Raw genomic sequence first — 20,392 nt, 5'->3', positions numbered from 1 at the left:
CCTAATTTGGAGAAAACCTAAATTTAGGAATCACCATTGCGCATTGGAATAAAGAGATCTGTGATCACCCACCCATCATTAAAATGAGGAATCTTTATTCCAATTTTCAATTTTCCCATTTTGCTCCTTCTTTGTATCATCCACCACGAGCAAAATATTCCATCAAAGCCCAACTGAGACAGAGAGGTGTTCTCTAAAAAGGCATAATTACACCACTGTCAAAGACCCGGTGAAGTTTTTAATCCAACGGGGTAGCCATGCAAAAATAAATTTCAGCGGGTTAGAGATTTTGCGAAAAAACTCACTGGGGTGAGCAAGTTCATTTAACTCATCTTTCAACGGGATAGGAAAAAAATATAGAGCAATGGTGAGTCTGGATAAAATTTAATTATAAAATTAATTTAAATGCAGTTTTTGACCGGGTCAAGACAATAGATTTCCAATTTTTGACCGGGTTAGACTTAGTGAACAACAAATTTTGACCGGGTTCAAGTCATAATATTTTGCCTTAAGGGCTCTGGACATACCCAATTTTTCGATTTTACACCAACTTAAATGGCAATTCCTGCATTTTAAAAAGATTAATGTATAACTTTTTTTATATGTCCTGTTAAAAACCTACCTTTTTAGAATTTAAAAATCGAAAAATTGAGATGAAAAAATTAAATGAAGAAGAAATCGAACAGTTTTTCGAAGAAGAGTATTTCACCTTTCAAAGCCCTAATCTCGGTAAAAATCAAACATTTTGGATTTTTTTTGGTTCAGGTGATGTATCTATTTAGTATCTAAAAACACAATTTCGGAAAATTTTTGTGGAAGTATCTTTCCTTTAAAATCTCCAAAAAACCTCATTTTTGGCAATTTTCTCCACTAAATTTCCATACGAAAACAGGTATAACTTGGGATGTAGCCAAATAGAAAATTTTTCCGAAAAAATCTAAATAAAGAAATTATTTGTCATTAACTTAAAAAAAGTTTGAAACAATAAAATGATTTCCCCAAGGAGATTAGGCTTTTTTTGTGAAAAGTATATAAATAGCGTCGTTATGACGTTTTATTAAGGTCTATGCCACACTTATTCCTTAATTACTCATGATGTAATTACTTAAATTCATTTTTTCAAAAGCAGTTTGTTCTTAAACATGTCAAAGAAGCGAAAACATAAGGTTTTATCTTCAAATTCTGAAATTGATTTTTCACTATGACCAGAGCCCTTAAGTCTCATTAAGGGGTTATTATATTACCCCCCCCCCCAAACAGGGCTTAAAACGAGACATTTTGGACAATTTTCTTCACCAGGTTATCCATTTGTAATTATACGTTTTTCTATAAGAACAAACTGTAAGAACAGAAGGCTTCGATTGCCAAAATGCTAAGAACTCTAAAACACCCAATTTTTTAAAGGAAAATTGACAAAAATGCTTAGAAAATGGTGAAAATAAGAGCATGTTAAGAACATTTTAGGCTTAAAACTCAAAAAGTTAAGAACATCCGAAGGCTTCAAAAATTTTGGATGTTCTTATAAAAAACGTGTAGATGCTGTATTTCCAAAGGAAAATTTCTTGTGTTTTCGAAGCAGATTTTCTCTGTATTTTAAAAGGAAAATGCTGAAAATCTTGCTGAAGATTCACAGGAAAATTTCTTGCACTTATTCAAGAGAAAATTCCATGTTTACACCGAAGCAAGAATCATACCACTAGACCAACAGGCTGATTAATGAATGATTTTATTTCTTATGTCATTACAAATTTTTTATTGGAAAATCTTGTAAAAAAATCTTTAAAATGTAGAAACCTCTCTTTTGCTTCAAAATGTGCAAAGAAGAGAAAAGAAGTTTGTATTATTATATTGATTTCTTTTAATAAATCAATTAAAACGATCTATTTTAACCATTTGAATAAATTAAAATAAATAAACCAGCCGAGGCTGGAAGGTCAGCCAATAGAGCTTAGCTAGATAGCTTTAATAAGTGGGTTAACAGATATAAGAGATGTACTGAAACAGAGTAGACTAAAAATGTTGAATACACGCTTTTTCTTTTATAAGAATAACTTCTATAAGAATATCAGGGTGAGATTTCGGGTTTAAAACAATAGGCCTATTGTTTAGAACAATAGAAAAATAAGAATAATGCTTACCCTCAACCAAAGTACACTATTCTTATAAAAAAAGCGTGTAATGTACAAAATGTGAAACATTTGATAACAAGCCTGAGAGCTCCTTCACACCTCCCCCCCCCCACGAGAAACTCAAAGTATACTTCTCTTTAGCATTGTAGCACTGTTTTTATGACATCAAACAATTAAGCTATAGTTCATTACTATAAAATAAAAGAGAAACATAGTGTAATTAAACTTTTTGTTAATTTCATTCCAGTCAGTTATGATACATTTTTTCTGTTCGATGTAGACAATATCCATATCTGACCAAAGTGTTATACTAGAAATAAATAAGAAAATTGCCAAAACGTCAGAAACTGTACTTTTTGTTTTACTTGATAAAACTCCAATTTCACTTTAAACTAACCAGCTACAAACTTTAAGTCACAAAGCGCAAACTCCAGAAAAACACAATTTGCATCAAAAACTTTACAAAACGTAGTTCATATTTATAACATTTCAACAGGAACTGTATTTTGGTAGACTTGGTCAAATTACAGAAACCATTTATCAGTTGTCTGCAAGGGCAATTAGGTACGTAAATACTGACTGCTATTCAGTCAAAGCCAAAATTTGGCAAGGTCAGAAAAACATAATTTGCATCCAGTCTGCGTAAATAAATTTTGTAGTTTAGTCGCAAATGATAATCGAAAGCAAAACTTAAAATTCATAACTATGCGGGGAAGCTCATTTTTCCCCGTTTTGCTTTAAACTCCCTTTTGATTGGTCTATGAATTTGGGCGATCGCCTTACCGCCTTAGCGGAATAAACACACGACCATAATAAATAAATTCAACAAGGCAGCGAAGTAGCAATTAATTTCAACTGGGAGTCCTCTCTTCTGTGCCAAGCACTGGCAGTGTTTTTTAAACTTTAAAACAATGTTAAATGAAGACCAGATGGATCTGTTGTTGTGTAACTTGGCGATATAATTCATTAAATTCTAGAAACCATTTTTCATAACTTTCTGCAGTCCGCTTTCTGCAAGTCTGATAAGAGATATGTATAAACTGTTATCGCCATTCATTCCATTCCATTATTCGGTCAAAACGTGCGCCAAAGTTAGGAAAGGTTAGAAAAACACAATCTGCGTCCGGAACTGCATGAAAAATAGTTTGATCAATTTCAACAAGAACTGTATATATTAATATTAATATAATATTAATATAATTGATCAAATTCCAAAGACCATTTGTCATAATTTTGCAAGTCCAATAATAGGAGATGTGATGTCATCATTTGGTTCCCGTCATCTGACCGACCCTGATTTACGGTCAGCAGGTAGAGTTGGAGAGTCGGAAAGCTTTTCTGCTGCTTTGCTGGATTTCCACTGTCGACCTCTGCACGCTCTGTGTTTACAAGTTTTCAAATCGAAGTAGCGAGCCACATGCTAATGGAGAGTAAACCGAAAACCAGTTTATCCACGGTTTCTCAATTTCTTAATTCGGATCAGTCCACACGACGGATTCCCTTTCAACAAGATGTAGCTGCTTCTTAAAAGAAAAATATTTTCAACCGAATGACCGAACGACCCCCACTTTTTAAAGTAGAAATGACGGGAACCAAACAATTTTTTGCGATTCGCCTTTTAGTCCAAAAAAGCACAATTGCATCCAGTCTTTATCAAATTTAGACAGTAGCTGTACTTTTGTAAACTTTATCAAATTCCAATAACATTATAACACAATCAATCCCACCTAGAGGCAAACAAGAAAAATATGTTTTTATTGCAAAAACGGCAATAAAAAGTATCAGAAAATTCAACATAAACAAAAACTTGAGCAAACGGCTTTAAAGCTTCAAAAGATATAGAAAAAGAGTCCCCTTGATGAAAATTATGTGTTTGAATTGCCGAGTTAAAAAATAAATGACAGAAATTGAAGCTTGCAACAGATTTATACTGGAAATACTTTGGTACAACACTGACTTTTATCACATCTGACTATCGCTTGAGCCGCCATCTTGAAACACCACATTATGATCTGTTAAAACAACGTACGCTAAAAGTACCCAAAAAGTTAACCCGATCGGAAGAAAGTTGAGAAATCAAAGTGAGCACATTATGATCTATAAAAACAACGTACGCTAAAAGTACCCAAAAAGTTAACCCGATCGGAAGAAAGTTTAGAAATCAAAGTGAGATCGGAAAATCGGATTTTTTTTTTGCCGTCTTATGGAAGAAGAAGAAGAAATGAATTTTACGGATTTGAATGCTCAGCTTAGGCTGACCAATTAGTCAATTATTTATGACATCATCGATAAGAAATTCACGTGATTAGAATCACTATAGAAATAAAATCATTTATTAATCGGCCTGTTGGTCTAGTGGTATGATTCTCGCTTCGGGTGCGAGAGGTCCCGGGTTCGACTCCCGGACAGGCCCTCCCCGACCAGGTCCCTTTTTCAATTATTTTATTCCTACCTAATCGTATACAATAACACAATGAATATCTTAGTTACCCATTTATACATTCCTTCACTTTTACCGCACAAAAAGAAACCCCAGTCTCAAAAACATGGTGAGAATCTTTACGAAGCGGGGCATTAAGCAGCGGGGCAAACACTCGCCTTACTCTTAGGTGCCAAATAAACGGTCCCCCCCCGCTTGTTAATTTTTCGAAAATTTTCCAACCCCCCCGGACCTTATAAGGACCCCCCCCCGTTTATTAATTTTAAAGAATATTTTCAGTTGGCTAAAAGAAGTCCCCTTAATTTGCTCCAAAAAGCCTGATTTTAGCCTATATTTACCTTATTTTTGGGTTTTCATAAGTATAATTTCCAACCCCCCCGGCAATTAGGTCCCCCCGTTTATTGAAATTTCGAAAATTTTCCAACCCCCCCCGTTTATTTGGCACCTAAGAGTATGTATATTTTTAACAATATTTGCCCTGCCCCGCCTCGTAAAGATTCTCACAATGTTTTTGAAACAGGGGTTCTTTTTGTGCGGTAAAAGTGAAGGAATGTAAGAATGGGCCACTAAAATATTCATCGTGTTATAATAGGAATAAAATGATTGAAAAAATGACCCTTTGAGTGAGTCGATTTTTGATACTTGGTAATTTTGGGACTATCAGAGAATCAATAGCTAATTTATCGTTTTTTGTACCCTTTGATATACTTTCGAGTAAAAGGGACCCTTAAAGCTCGCATCTGTTTGATCTGTCAATCTAAACAAAAACAGAAATTACTCATTTGAGAGAAAGAGAGAGAGAGATAGTTTCCCACTTTTAAAAATCATATAGAATATATCAATATACAACAACATACTTTAAATTATTGTGAAACATTATACCGCATAGAAGTCGTATTACAACAATTCAGTTATTTCCGTATAAGGCATATGTCTATAATAGGAAAAAACTTGGCGGTGCTCAAGAGAAACTACTTGTGATTGCTGAGATGTATGAATTTTGTTTGACAGTCACAAGACATAAGATATCAAAGATTTTCCAGGGTCTGATTCTCTTTTACATACATGGAATGGTGTTACCGACCACTGATAACGGACTACTAAGCTATCTCTCTCTGCTCCCATTTATCGCATTTACTTAGTCTGGATATCAAAGCTCAAAATTTTAGAAAAAACAAAAATTCATACAAAGGACATAGGTCTTGGATCGCCATTGGAGGTCTTTGATCGCTTACGGGGGGAAAAAATCTGTGCCTGAAAAGTTAACCCCGTCAAATATGAATATTTGGTAAATTCGAGTAAAACCCTGTAAGAATAAAAAATTGAATATTTTGAAAATCAGTAAATTTGAGAGCCTTACAGCTTTAAAGAAGGCACCCAATTTTGCCTAAGTCCTCCCCCCCCTGGGAAATTAATTTTGCTTTCATCCCCATTTTTATTCACAATGGAAAACAATTGCATTCCAAAACCATCTCCAGTGGGCTTTTTGAGCTGGGAACAATAAAATTTCTATCCCCATTGGGATCCTCACCAATAGATATAGTCGTTCCCATGGAAAAAGGCTAATGCCAAATTTACTTCAAAAAAGGGTCAGATTTTCCAAAATTTTGTCCAAAAAACATCGTTTTCCTCATTTCGATCGCTATATTGTACTGTACTTTGGGAAGCCTGAAAAGCTTGACCTTAAGTGTCGGGATTTACTCATGCCGAGAGAAAACATTTCTTCGGGAATATAAATCATTACATTGCGGCTTTTTTTCAGCATCTACAGATATGAGAGAAGCACCCAGCCCAGAAAGTGCACAAAACCTTCGAGATAACGGCCGCATACACGTCTGATCACGTTTAATAATATGAACGTTGGAACATTTGACTGCTGACATCCGCTAACAGATTCGTGATCCTTACTTAGGGGAGTGGTATAAGGGACTTTTGATAAGCGATATTATAGTAGAGATGCTACCCCGATTCTACCTGCAGTTTTGTAGAGACTACGGAACACCGTTTCTCGCACGGTCTCGTGCAGCCAAACTGGAATAAATTTACTAAACTAACTTGAGAAAAAGACTTGTTGTTAAATTGATAGATATTTGAAAGGAGAAAACTCGAACTCAGTCCGCCTGGCAGGGCATTTAGAAGCATTGAGAGTACTGCAAGTATATCATACATACACCCCTGTGTCAAAAACCGTCCGCTGGGACCCCAGTCATACTGGAAATTTGGCATAAATCTCGTTTCCGGTGGGAAAACAACCTGAATATCAGGCCAACTGGGAATTTGACTTTGAACTTGGAACAATAGAATTTCCATCCCAATCGGGATTTCAATGGAATTTTTATCTCCACTGAGGTAAAGTTCCACCGGGGCTGTGAGAAAGGGGTGTATAATTACAACTTCTTGGTTGCAATTACTACACGTATCTTTTTTAAGAGCATCCAAAATTTTTGAAGCCTTCAGATGTTCTCAACTTTTTGAGTTTCAAGCCTAAAAATGTTCTTAACTTGTTCTTAACATTTTGGTCAACGAAGCCTTATGTTCTTATATAGTTTGTTATTATGAAAAAATAAACGTGTATGATTTCAACGACTTTTAAGACGAGCAGTATTGACTCCCCCTCATTTACAACCTACACAGCCTCTGCCTTGGCAATCAAATGATTGAAGCTCTCCAGTATGAATGTAAGGTTTGATACTCAAAAGAACATGGACAATCAAAAGGAGGAGATTAAACAGATAATCAGAAGAGGATGTCGATTATTTGATAAATGAATGAGAAAATTAAAATGGGAGAAAATCATTTATATCAAAATAATGACCATTATTTGAATAAAATGTTACCACCGCGCCATTTTGTATTTGTTTGGTGATATTTTCCAAACTTACGTCTATACTTGAAACCTATGAAGTCGCGTAAACACAAATTTGATTTAAAAATATCATGCAACAAATTATATAGTATTTAAAAGAAACATTACATCTCGGCATCTCTTTATCAATATTTCGGCCTACTTGGATAATGTAACAGCAGTTTTGTTACACTTATCTTTTATAAGAACCAGTAAAACTTTGCTGAGGCTCGACTCAAATTGTTCTAATCCTGTTCTTATTTATACCCAATTTTTATTACTTTGACCCCTAAATTGCTTAATTTCAGGCTCAACATTGTTCTTAAATTGTTCTTAGTTTTTGAGCCCCGTTGTTCTTTAAAAAATGTTCTTATAAAAAAGTGTAAACAATAAACAGTACCTTGGGATACAAAAACAGGGATCGGAATTGGGGCAATGAATATTCTCGAAGATTTCAGAATCTGATTTTTTATTTGATATAAATTATCACGTTCAGATCATATCGAGTTTAAATGGATGATCGATCACAAATAGCATCTTGTGTCATTATCAAATATATAATATCAATTTTGAAAGTGTTTCTTTCAATAGGTAAATTCTGGCTAAGCCTGGACTGTACCAAACAATACTACTAATTTGATGTACTAGTAAGACTTTTAGAAATTTGAAATAAAATAAAATTACATCTATCAGGGCTTTCAGCAGGCTAGAACTGGTATATTTATTTTAACAATATCCAAAGTAGAAATCTAGTGTAAAATACCATCGAATTCAATCTATGCAAAGGAATTCTGTTGGAGGTATAACATGGCCATATAATACAAGCTATAAACATCAATAAACATTACAAGATCTATAGGATTAAGCACATCACAATAAAAACGATTAGCATTTATCAAAGGCAATGTAAACAATACTCTAATACAAACTCCTTTTGAAGCAAGTTAGAGGTTTACTGCTTAAAATGGACAGAATTAAATCTTGTACAAAAGAGGACCTAATTGCACCCTAGGGGAGTATAATGTATGATCCGCCCCTCAAGCTCCGCCTTTCTGTTCCCACTCTTTTCAAAGACTTGACTCAACTTTATAGAAACTTTTGTTTAAAATATGTATGTAATAAGGAAAAAGGTATTTTTTAGGGAGGAAAAATATTTGATGGAAAATTCATTTCGAGAAGTTTGAGGTAAGAGTGAGGTAGTGAGGAAACAGGGTTGGACAAATAATTAATATTGATGAACAATCTCGGCCAAATTTATTGAGAATTTTGGTTAATTCCTCGCTTTTAGCAATTTAAAGTTCGGGCGAGAAAGTCACTTTTGGGCTAATTGATAAATTTATTCGAATATTTCAATTCGGGAGGGGTTTATAAACTTCCAGGCTATATTATGAGCCCTATTGGAACATTCTTTGACGCGCTTCCAAAATCGTTTGTGGTTGTAAGATTTCGTTGGAATTCCCCTTTTTTCTCAAATATTATGACCATGATTGTACCTTGAGCAGAGGTGGTGTTGGACCTGTTATAAATTCAGTGTATTTAGGTTCAATTTTAGGTCCAGCTAAACACCGAGGAAAATATGAAAATTTATCATGTATAGAATCTAGGGCCTTGAAGAAAGTATTCCAAATATTTTATGATAGAATAAAGAATTCCTTTATGGGGCATGGTATGTTACGCATGTAACAATTTTGTCGAATTTTGTTTTTAGCATTCAAACAGAATAAGAAGAAGATGCGAGCGGTAACAAAATTGATCATTTTTCTGGCGATTTCACCGTCCGTCTGGTGTGACGTTTACTTACACGCACCGCGTGGCTCTAACAACAGGTTAAATGAGAAGTCAGCTAACAGACAAACAAACAACCGGTTATTTGATTCACAGGTAAGGCACTTCCCAAGCGAGAGAAACTGAAACCTTGCGCCAAAAATTTGTGCAACATTTTAGACAGGGTATTGAATCTCGCGCTTCTTAAATGTAGTTAATAGTATCATTATATCGAATGAAAATACATTCCTCGAGATCAGTTGCTAGATTTTACCTTCAATATAGCGTTTGTGCGAAAATCCACGGATCGCAAAGCACATGTAGGTTTAGTAGATGCTGAGAGTAGTTCGTTGTGCTTTTTCTTCACTGTTGTTGCCCTTGGCAACCCATGATATGGACGCATCATGTACTAAATTTGCAAAGCTCTGTCTCTGGAAACCTCTACAAGACTGCAGGCAGCACACATGAACACTAATCTGTTAGTGGATGGCAACAGACTAATACGGCTTTTTCAAAGTCGAAAAATATCAATTGCTGATATTCGACGTAACCCGCTTTAAAACCGATTCAGTTAGGTTTATGAATCTACCTTTTTGATTTTTCTTACAGAACAACAACAAAGGTGGGTACAACGTTGGTGATTTAACGGCCAACCCAGCAAACAACAATGCAAACTTACAATATAAAATGGTAAGCAAAATGCAGCTGACCGGCACTTAATACCGAGTTTATGTATGTGTGTTTTTCTGTGACGGAGACGGTAAGGTTCTAATTTGACTAGATCATGACCAGCTGAGGACAAATGTAAATCAGCACTTTTACCGTCCTCAATTTTGCGGGTCAGAAGTGCGGGCTATTCCAAATCGCTTCAGTCACTCTACCTTCCTCAAAAGAGCAAATACATAAACTCACTAATGTCCGTTTAATGTCCACAACGCCTTTTTAAAGTTAGAAGAGCGTTGAAATATATTGCACCCTTCTTTGCCTTCAAATACGAATTTTAACATATCAGTAAACATTTTGCGTTAAATAATTAGTCCGCGAAGAATTTCTTGTACTTGTAAAGGAAAAATTTGTCGGCAAATGGTTTTTGTAGCTTGGCAGTTTTTTCGCCACTTTTTGCTGATTAAATTTCTCACCAAAAAGCTATATTTTTTGTAGAAACATTTCATGAGTGCAGCCATTGTTAATGCTGATCCAATAACAACTGAAGGTCGTTCCGTATTACCGTTAGAATGGACCGGACAGCATGGTTCCGGGGGTAATGAAGATACCGATCCCAATAAAATGAACGGAAACTACGTTTTACAGTACATTCTTCAACCAGTTACAGGTAAATTGGGCCGAACTAACCTTTATTAAGATACAACTCTTCTAAAAGCCCGATCAAAGATGACGGGTATAGTTTGGTTATGCCCCGAATAGATTTATTATTATTATTATTTTTTCGAAAAACTTTCAGACCAACAAATTTCTTTTGAATTACTAGGTCCTGGTGCTGCACCCGACGTTAGAGCAATTCTTCGAGATGGTACGCAAACAAACCGCAATCAGTATCAACAACCTCAAAGTAAGCGCTATTATTCGAAAAGCGAAACTTCAAAGACTTAATTCTAAGTTCTGAAAATGGAGTTTTTCGGCTCTGGAGAGTTTTATTGGGGGGTTTTTCTTCATTTTTAAAGGACTTTTGTATTAACAGTGAAAAAAGGATACCGTTTTCTGAGAACAAGTTCCGTTTTTGGACTACTGCTAGAATCAAAGCTTTACGGGATGGAATGTACTTGCTGATTGATTCGGCCTTCATCTAAGATCCTTGGAAAGTATTGGAGATTTCATAGATTTATTTCAAAATTTCGAAGTTAAAAAAAGTACATTACTTCAAGCACGCCTTACGGCAATCATCAGACGTACAAATAAGATATAAAAAAGAGATTTCATCTAGATGAATTTATCGAAAAGACAAACATGTTGTTTTTTAGATAACGGTAATGAAAACGAAGGAACATACAGAGGTCGACGAAATCAAGTGCAAACCAACAGGGGAGTTCAAGAACAGATGGAATCTTATGATCGATGCAAAGCTAGAGAAAGAAATAAGGGTAAGGACATGGACCCCGGTGAGCCATTTTGAGATGGGTGCCAATAATGTGGGGAAAAAAATGTCGCCCACCATGGTTGGCCGACAAAGAAAACTTTTCACTTTTTACACCCTCAAAACACCTTAAAACGTTATTTTATTGGGGAGAATATTTTTTTGGATTAAAATAGTAACTTTAAAAAAAGTTTGACATGGGGCCCATATAGGATTTGATTACAGTCATCGACTCTCTCTTATTCCATTTTCAAGAAGCAAAAAACCTTCTTCGAGTAGGGAGTATTTCACATACTCATCAGCTTCTGAAAGGACCAAAGATTTAGATCGAATTACAGAAGGAATCGAATAATAGAAGTTCGAGTTTAGTAGCTCATTTTCCTTTCAGAGGAATTTAATTAACTAGGGTTGTGACTGGTGGGCTTTCAAAAGCGTTAGGCTTGTATTAAGCTTAACAGAGTTAGTTTTCAATGTACATCTGATTATGTATACTTTAAATTGAAAAACTCTAGGAAAGATTTTAGACAACTGACAATTCCGATCAACTATAATAGTGACTCACAAAAGTGCGAAGGTTTTTCTCAATGAAAATCTTACCCATCAAAAAATTTTACCGGACTAAGTTTCTCCCCTTTAAAATACATCATGGTATCAAATAATCACTTGTTGATTAATAGGTCTTTTCACGGCTGATCAAAATGTTAATCGACAAGATTCAACTGGTACCCGACAAAACCCGAACGGTAACCGAAACGGGTACGAATGTCCCGAAGAGCGAGATTATTACCCTTATTGGCATCCAACTGAATGGAAAGATATTGCTGTGATGGCTGAAAACGCATCTTTGTGTGAATATTACCAAAGCGAAAGCTTCAACGTTAAACCAAAATGTAAGTACATACGCTCTAACACCTTACCAGAGCCAATAGCGAGTTTATGTATTTGCACTTTTGAGGACGGCGGAATGACTGAAACGATTTGGAGTAACCTATAGTTTTGATAATGTTGATATACCGTCGTTCTCGGCTGACCAGGATCTAGACAAATCAGAAGCTATCCTTCTCTCCCTCGCAGAAAAACACACATACATAAACTCGCAATTGTCTGATCTATTTCATCATATTTATTATAGACGATTGTGTTGAGAAATGGGCAAATTCGAATAACCGATACAAACATTACACCAAATACAATAACCAAGGTGATTGCGAAGCAAACGATGGACAGTGGTTGCCATTCCATAATTATTTGGAACGTACTACAATTCCCACTGAAGCAGCATGTAATGCAGCCAATAATCTTCCCGCTAACAAAGCCAATAATATCACCTACTTTTGGGGTCGTCCATTAAGGTAAGATTCAACTTCGAGAATAGTTTTACAACTCTAAGAATAATTTAACATATCCCTCGTCGTTATTCAAATTGTTCTTTGATTCGAAATTGAATTAAATTATTTCTTATTACTTAATTCAGCACCGTGGTAGAACTTTGAGCTTTAGATTGGTGGAAACACAAAAACGCACTCAAAGTAGTGAAATCTTCCGAATTCAGACAAAATTTAATGGCAAAATAATCAGTTTTAGCAACAAACTCATTTCTAAAGAGATATTTGGTCCCCTTGTCCATCCTGATAGGCCTACCTTTAAACAGTTTTATTCTATCATTTTTAGATAATCAAAATGATTCAGTACTAGAGTTTCGAGTTGAGTCTCTAGACCATTCATATCGTATTACTTCAAATAAAGGCTTTTAATAAACGCATAAAATGTGCCTCCTGAAAACCAGAAAAACTTATACATTCGAAGTTAAATACGGTATTTGAGCCCTTATTAAACTTTCAATCTGCACAATCATAAAATATCCAAAATGAATGAGAAAATTAATGCCTAAAGCCTTGAGCTCTCAATTGTGTACTGGTAGACTACTCTTGTCTCCCGAATAGACGTCCCCCCAGCTAATTGTTAAGAAAAAAAAATCCAACCCCGCTCTTATTAAGACCCCCCCCCGCTAGTTAAATACACGGATTTCGAATTAAATTTTTGCTTAGCTTTAGATTTGATCCCATGTAAATTTGCACGAAAAATATCAAGTAAACAGAACGAAAATTGGCCGTGTATCAAGCAATTTTAGCTCATTTTTCCATTTTGACAGACTTTATGGGTCATTATGAAAACAAAAAACATTAAAATAAAAAGTCAATCGTTTAATCATATTTCTTTTATTGAATTTAAAATAGAAAAACATCTTTTGAATGAACACCTGGCTTTCAAAAGAGAAGAAAGGAAATCTATCAACCTTTTATAAGGCATTTCCCCTTATCGCTCCTTTTATTTACTTGATTTTTTCTCTCGCGCCAGATTTAATTCGAAACCCGTGTATTCGAATAATTCAATATTTTATTACAGTATAGATAGACCTTAAACTTGTTAAAACTTTCCTTTTTGTTATATTGGTTCTTATTTTACGTGTTCATCTGTTAAAGTTTCTTTTTTGTTGTTGAAGTTGACATCAGTTTAAAAAAACATGTCTTCAAATTACCCCACCCTCTTATTCCATCCCCCCGCTTATTAGAATTTAGAAAATTTTCCTACCCCCTGCTTATTCGGACCCCCCCTGTCTATTCGGGAGACAAGAGTACCCTCCCAATAGCTAACGCACAAATTTACAAATTTACTCTCTATATTTTGAGCAGATTGGAATTTACGGATATGAACAAGATTCGAGAAGAATGTTTGATCGCATTGAAAGCACCAGATTGTTGGGAAGCACCTTTTGGAAGAGATAATCATCTAGGTCAGTATCGATTTCATCTTCCCATACCCAGCTGACACACAATGTTGTTTCAACGTTAATCTAACGTTCACAACGTCCATTTAACGTTAGATTAACGTTGAAACAACGTTGTTTGCCAGCTGGGATATGTTTCCTAACGCTACAATATCAAAAATCACCAATAAACAGCCGTAAGACTAAACATGAATCTCCAACTTTTCTCAGGCAAGCAAAAGTGGTAACTTAAGCTTGGTCCTCACTTGTTGAAAAAATCGCGTCTAATCACTAGACGCCCGCGTCTAACATTAGACGCGCGCGACTAAGTGTTTGGAACCTCTATTGAGTACACTCGTTAGACGCGAGCGTCTACTGTTAGACGCGGGCGTCTAGTGTTAGACGCCTGGACTTTGACAAAATTTGTTAGACGCGTGGAACAAAAAATTTTGTTCCGCGCGTCTAACGTTCAAAGGCACCGCAATGTAAACAGAATTAAATGTCCCCAAAGTTGTAAATTCTCGTAATCTTTTCATATCTTTTTCGTATTTTTTAGCTCTTTTTGTCATAACTTTTGATCTAATGAAGTTTGATATACGAAAATTTTAGTTAAACCTTCCTCTAAACGATTTCGAAAAAATCAAGCTAATGTATTTTTTCACTTTTTCGCAATTTTGAATCAAACAGGGGAAAGTTTTTTCAGAGACATCTGGTATGATGTCTCTGACAGGGATTGTTGGCTTTCTCCAGTGGCCAGAAACTTAAGTGACACATTTTTCAAAAAAGGTTAATACTGCTTTCAATCTAGAATTCATGTAAAAACCATCACATGGGACTGATACGTGTATCTTGCTGATAAGCGTAGCCCCCTTTTGTAGGTTTGTTTTGGTCAGCCTGCTTCATCCTGCCGCAAAAATTCAAAAAATACGATGCATACGAATCAATATAAAATACTGCTGTTTATAACGGTCGTTTATCAATTTACATTTTTAGTACAAATTGTGCTTTTGCATATTCCGTACTTCAAGCAATCTCGTACCAAAAACCACTTTTTTATTAATGGACGGGACAAAATCACTAAGAGGTTGGGTACGAATTTGTATTTCAAGAAGCATTTAGATTGAGCTATCTTCTATTATAGGTAATGGTGCTGATTTAGAAGCCATCCGTTACGATTGGGTTTTGCCCCATTTGCCAAGTGGAAGACAATTTCGTGCTGTTTTCAGATTGAGGTAAAAGGGTAGATATTTACATGGATATTAACATCAATTTTTTGCTTCGGGATCTAGCCACTTTATGTACCTAAAGACGGGGTAATTCCCAAACATTGACCCTAAGAGAGATTATATTTTGAAAAAAAGACCCTTAGAAGCGACGGTAGTGACTATTTGAATTCGAAAAGAAGCCCCAGCAAAATATAATGCCGATATAAATAAACGGGAATCTTTAGAAACTCATGCTAACTGGGTACCGCATTTTATAGACATTTGACAACATTCGAACATGGTAAAATCCAACCCAATCCTTTCCCGGTGGCTGCCCATTGATGGGTAGTTTGAGCAAAGTTTGATATAATCAATTAAATACATTTTCCACATGTTTAGATACAATGTGACGACTGATGATTACGATGGCTTTAATACCGACTCTGATGACAACCAAGATTAGTAAGTATATTAAAATGAATGAATGAATGAATGAATGAATGAATGAATGAATGAATGAATGAACAAGTAATCAAAAAACCATCGTATGGAGAAAAAACGAACGTGTAAACATGGTGTACATGAACGAACGAACAAAATCCTTGTTGTGAGCCAGGACAAATCAAACCTACCAAGACCAAACCAGTTTTGTAAAAGAGTCTTGCCAAATAAGTTCGTTGTTCGCTAGAATATATGAAACAGGTTACCACATCAAAATGTACGAATATCAAAATACCGCCGTATACATTATCCTTTATTTTCCGTTTAGCTCAACTGGTACCAACTCCCCAGTCCAACAAAATCCTGCTGTCGACATTGGCGCCCTCAACATTCCCATGCGACTTGCCATCAATACCGCCCAGTATGGGCGTATTTTTGAGGACCGTTCTCACGTCTTTGAAATTTTACCACGCCCAGCAACAATTCAGGTATTAATGAGTATTAGCTTTTCAATGTAACTGTAATGAAAAGCCAATGTTGATTGATGATAGTTAGATTTTTTTTGAACATTTTGAAGATTTCACCTACAAACATTTCTAAAGTCTTTAGTTTATAATATTGTCAATGTTCACCATCAACAGGGATTCACATTTTTACTGGACAATCCTAACTGGCAAAGGATGGGATCATGTGCAATTTACGTTGCCCATGGTCATATTGTGGACCAGTGGGTTTCACTAGTCCAGTTGTAATCAATATCTGTAATTTTTGAGGGATTTCTAATTCTGAAGACCGGAATGTCACTGGTCCAGTATTTACCCATTTTACCATTTCCACTAATACATAATGCACCCAAAACCCCCACTGGTCCAGCGTTTGCCCTAATCACCATCTCCACTAGTGGACGAGTTCGTACGTAATTCGCCCAAAGTTTTAACGTTTATGCAACGTTATGTTGTGGACGTTGATGGTACATAGATAGACGTTGAAAAAATGTTGTTTTTCAGCTAAAAGTAATCAATTTCTATTACATTTTTTAGAATGAACAAATTATGAATTTAATTGTTCGAGGCAAGCGAGGCAACATTGTTCAAACGTACCCAGCTGTCGAATATGATTTCTTCCCAACTAACATGAATATTTCATCAGAAGATTTGGTGCACTTTCAATGGACAGGTATAGAAAACTTTTCCATGTAAAATTCTCTTAATAAGTTTTGAATAATCGAGAACAACTATTACTTTCCAATGTGCTTCACACGAAGTCCAATAGAGCAAAAACGATGTTCATGGCAAAATATCTTGACTTGATGAATCCCATTTTAAGGGTTTTGGTAGACATTGATGACAATTGCGTTCTAAATTTAAAGTCTGTCTCAATATAATCTGCAGCGGAGGCGAAACAGGCCATAACTTTTGATATAATTCAAAATGGATAGTCCTTGTTGAAAAGATAATCTCGAGTGAAATCAGACAGATGACTTTAGAACTTCATTGATAACACTTAATACCTATCTTTTCATTACTTTTAGATTCTAATACACACGACAACAAACAAATCTCCTTAGTTTTGTGTCTACGTTCTACAAAGGCAACTGACATACTTTAGAACGACATTGATGAAACTAATACCTATCTTTTCATGATCTTTTTAGGTTCAAATACACACGACAATGGAAATCCAGCTGGAGATGGACAAGCTGGCGATGATGGAGAGGGAGAAGGAGGTAGAAAATTTCACTGAACTTCGCTTTCTCTTTTATAAGAATATACTTTAGAATATTCATGATGAAATTGGCCAAGAAATTAAGAATACCCATTTTTAGAACGGCTTCCCTTTAAATTGCCAATTAACCCCAGCAATGCTTAAACCTTTCAAAGAAATGCCCAACTTTTAGCTTAATGTCAGCATATTGCATGCTAAGTTTAGTCTGAGCTGGGTCCTAACCTAAGAATACTGTATGAATATTTTAAGATGATTTTTCCCAAAAAGCTAAGAATATATCCATGATGAAATGGAAACGTCATTCTTCCTGGAAAACTCATTCCTAATACTCATACCCTAATACTTTAAAGGTTGAAAGGTAGACGAATAAGTAGATTAATCTCAGCCCCTCTATATATATTCAGAAATATTAGAGAGGTTTTATTTTGACATAAGTATTCCCGTTTCATATCAGACACATGTTTCACACCAGGACATTGTCTGCCTATTGTTATATTATGTTATATAAGTAAAAGATGTTTTTCTTTTCACCTTTCTGACCAATCTTGCTCCACATCCGTGTTAATCCAATTTGAAAAAGCTTGTGAATTAAAATTGACGAGTAAGCAAACATTATCATTCTTATTTAAAAATAAATCCTTTAAACCTAGCTAATTTTCTTTTCTAACATAGGTACGGACCGAAGCAACATTTTGGGTTTAGCAAACCGTTTAGATAACTATCCACTACCGTTAGAAGACGAACGTAGTTTTATTCAAAAATCACAACTCAAATGGGCGGCAGGATATACAACCGCCCAACTACCGGGTGTATCTAAAACCGACGTGGCAGTAATGATGGCGTCTTCTGGATACTTCAAATGTGTTAATGCTGCAACGTGTGGCGGAAACTCCGCCCAACTGAAACAACCATTGAATGAATTGCTTAATAACGCCCCCGCCTCTTTCGAAGGGGTGGTTTTGAAAATTCAAAAAGGCGAATACCATTATATGTGTTCTAGGAATAATAATTTCTCCAATCGTTCACAAAAAGGCACAATTAGAGTTGATTAGATAAATTGTTAGCTTCACTTTCTAATCAATGATGTTTGATGCACCTTCACAATAAAACAATGTTGAACTAAAGTACACCCCTGTGTCACAGACCTGGAAAATTTCCCCGGTCGGAAAAGATACCCTGCAGTTTCAGCCCCGCTAGGAAATTGACTTTTATTTTATTATTTCGAGTCAGTTGAAGAATTGCACTCCAAAACCATCCAAACTAGATTTTTCGAGCTGAAAACAATAAATTCCTATCCCCGTTATTGGGCTTTTGAAATAAATTTTATCCTCAATACGGGGAAAAGTTCCACCAGAGACGTGAAACAGGGGTTTCTAAGCCGTTAACCTTTGTATTATCTATTTCTGACACAAGCTTAAACTTTCTCTTGGCATTTTTTAGTTCAGAAATTAAAGACAGGCGTTAGACCACATGTTTTAGGATCTATATAGTTGCATTTTTTCTGGTGAATCAGAACCCGAGAATAACTTCGTGGTTAATTGCTCTGCCTTGACATTTCAACTAAGCTAAAACGTTTTTCCATTCTCCTTCTGGTAGCTAAAACTTATTTTAAACTACATATGTTTTATTTTTTAGTAAACGTAAAAGCCAATGTAAAAGCCAATGCATATTTGTGCTTCGAAACTTATAAGTGAATATAAAAACACAGTAGTGTGTACGACGGTTGTCTTTGCCAAGTACACCCCTGTGTCACAGACCCGGTGGACCCCCCACCCCGGTGGAAAAATGGGCTAAAAAATCGTCCCCGGTGGAAAAAATATCCTACAATTTCAACCCCACTGTGAAATTACTCTATGATTTTATCCCCATTGAAAACTGAATGTAAAAAATTCCACTCCAAAACCATCCCCACTGGAATTTTCGAGCTGGAAACAATAGATTTTCTATCCCCATTGGCATTTTGATAGAAATTTTCATCCCCACTGAGGGAAAAAGTTCTACCGGGGCTGTGAGACAAGTTGTTTTATTCTTAAATTAGAGCACAGTTTATATTATTTTGGGGATCACATACATACCAATTCAAGGGACGTAATATTTATATTGTACATAACACTCTTTTTGTAAGCTTCATATAACTTGATCATTATATTTATCATCAGCCCACCCAAATAAAATTTCAAAGACTCTAGATCTATAGAACTAATAGACCTTTTCATAAATTACGTCACGAACATCACTTACCTCGTTTTGAGATTATTGCCATGGTGATTAACTCCCAGCGGATTTTGTTACAACTACTTTTTATTCATAAAATAATCATGTAACATCTCAAGAGACATAATCACCATCACAATTGTTTGAATACGAGGCAAGTGATGTTCGTGACGTAATTTATGAAACGGTCTATCCTAATTAATTTCCAATTAAATTTAGTCTAAAGAGGATAGATAATTGATCATTAGACACATGGGGGGGGGGTCGGTACTAAAATTTCGGACATGTACGAGTACTAAAAGGATTTTCAAGAATTTCTTGCATACCACCACCCCAATTTAGAGAGGTGGTATTTTAGTACGCCCACGTACTAAGATTTGTAGGGTTATCTAGACACAACCACCCAATTTCGGTCTTTCCAGAACAAATTTTGTCTTCTTATAACAATCCTAAACAAGTTTCTTAAGGAAAGTATCGGTCTTCGAGTCATAGACAAGCCGTATTCGTTGTCTGAAAGAATTTGTTTTCTTTATTTCCTTATGTATTAGTAGGAACTAGAAAAAAATCTAAGAATTTCTATTCCTCATAGCCCACTAATCGAATTCCGAAAATAGTATTCGACATATGCTTTGAATAATAATGCCTTATATACAATGTTAAGCTTAGTAATGAAATCTCCCCTATCTATCTATATGGTTTTCTTTTCCATTGAGAAAAAACCTACCATATGTTTTCCCCTTACAAAATTACCAATACTGTCTCTTTTATCC

General features: G+C 35.4%; 1 protein-coding gene and 1 non-coding gene across 2 annotated transcripts; both read left to right on the top strand.

Moving 5' to 3' along the window:
• The first annotated feature begins 4,470 nt into the window (after window positions 1-4,470).
• Window positions 4,471-4,542, top strand: Trnap-cgg (transfer RNA proline (anticodon CGG)). Its single transcript has one exon. It is a non-coding gene; the product is annotated as a tRNA-Pro (tRNA).
• A 4,023-nt stretch (window positions 4,543-8,565) lies between these two features.
• Window positions 8,566-19,582, top strand: LOC136819169 (protein DD3-3-like). The gene is made up of 15 exons (XM_067075380.1): window positions 8,566-8,599; window positions 9,123-9,295; window positions 9,788-9,868; window positions 10,340-10,511; window positions 10,668-10,748; window positions 11,158-11,277; window positions 11,948-12,160; window positions 12,403-12,622; window positions 13,964-14,064; window positions 15,179-15,269; window positions 15,642-15,704; window positions 16,012-16,171; window positions 16,724-16,859; window positions 17,338-17,409; window positions 18,081-19,582. The coding sequence occupies exons 2-15, from the start codon at window positions 9,146-9,148 to the stop codon at window positions 18,458-18,460; spliced, it is 2,040 nt and encodes a 679-aa protein (XP_066931481.1). The 5' UTR covers window positions 8,566-8,599; window positions 9,123-9,145; the 3' UTR covers window positions 18,461-19,582.
• The last annotated feature ends 810 nt before the right edge of the window (window positions 19,583-20,392 follow it).

Source organism: Clytia hemisphaerica, unplaced genomic scaffold (genome assembly GCF_902728285.1).
Source record: "Clytia hemisphaerica strain Z4C2 unplaced genomic scaffold, Clytia hemisphaerica genome assembly, whole genome shotgun sequence".
Taxonomy (NCBI): domain Eukaryota; kingdom Metazoa; phylum Cnidaria; class Hydrozoa; order Leptothecata; family Clytiidae; genus Clytia; species Clytia hemisphaerica.
The sequence above is the reverse complement of the archived record's forward strand: the minus strand, read 5'-3'. Positions and strand labels throughout refer to the sequence as shown.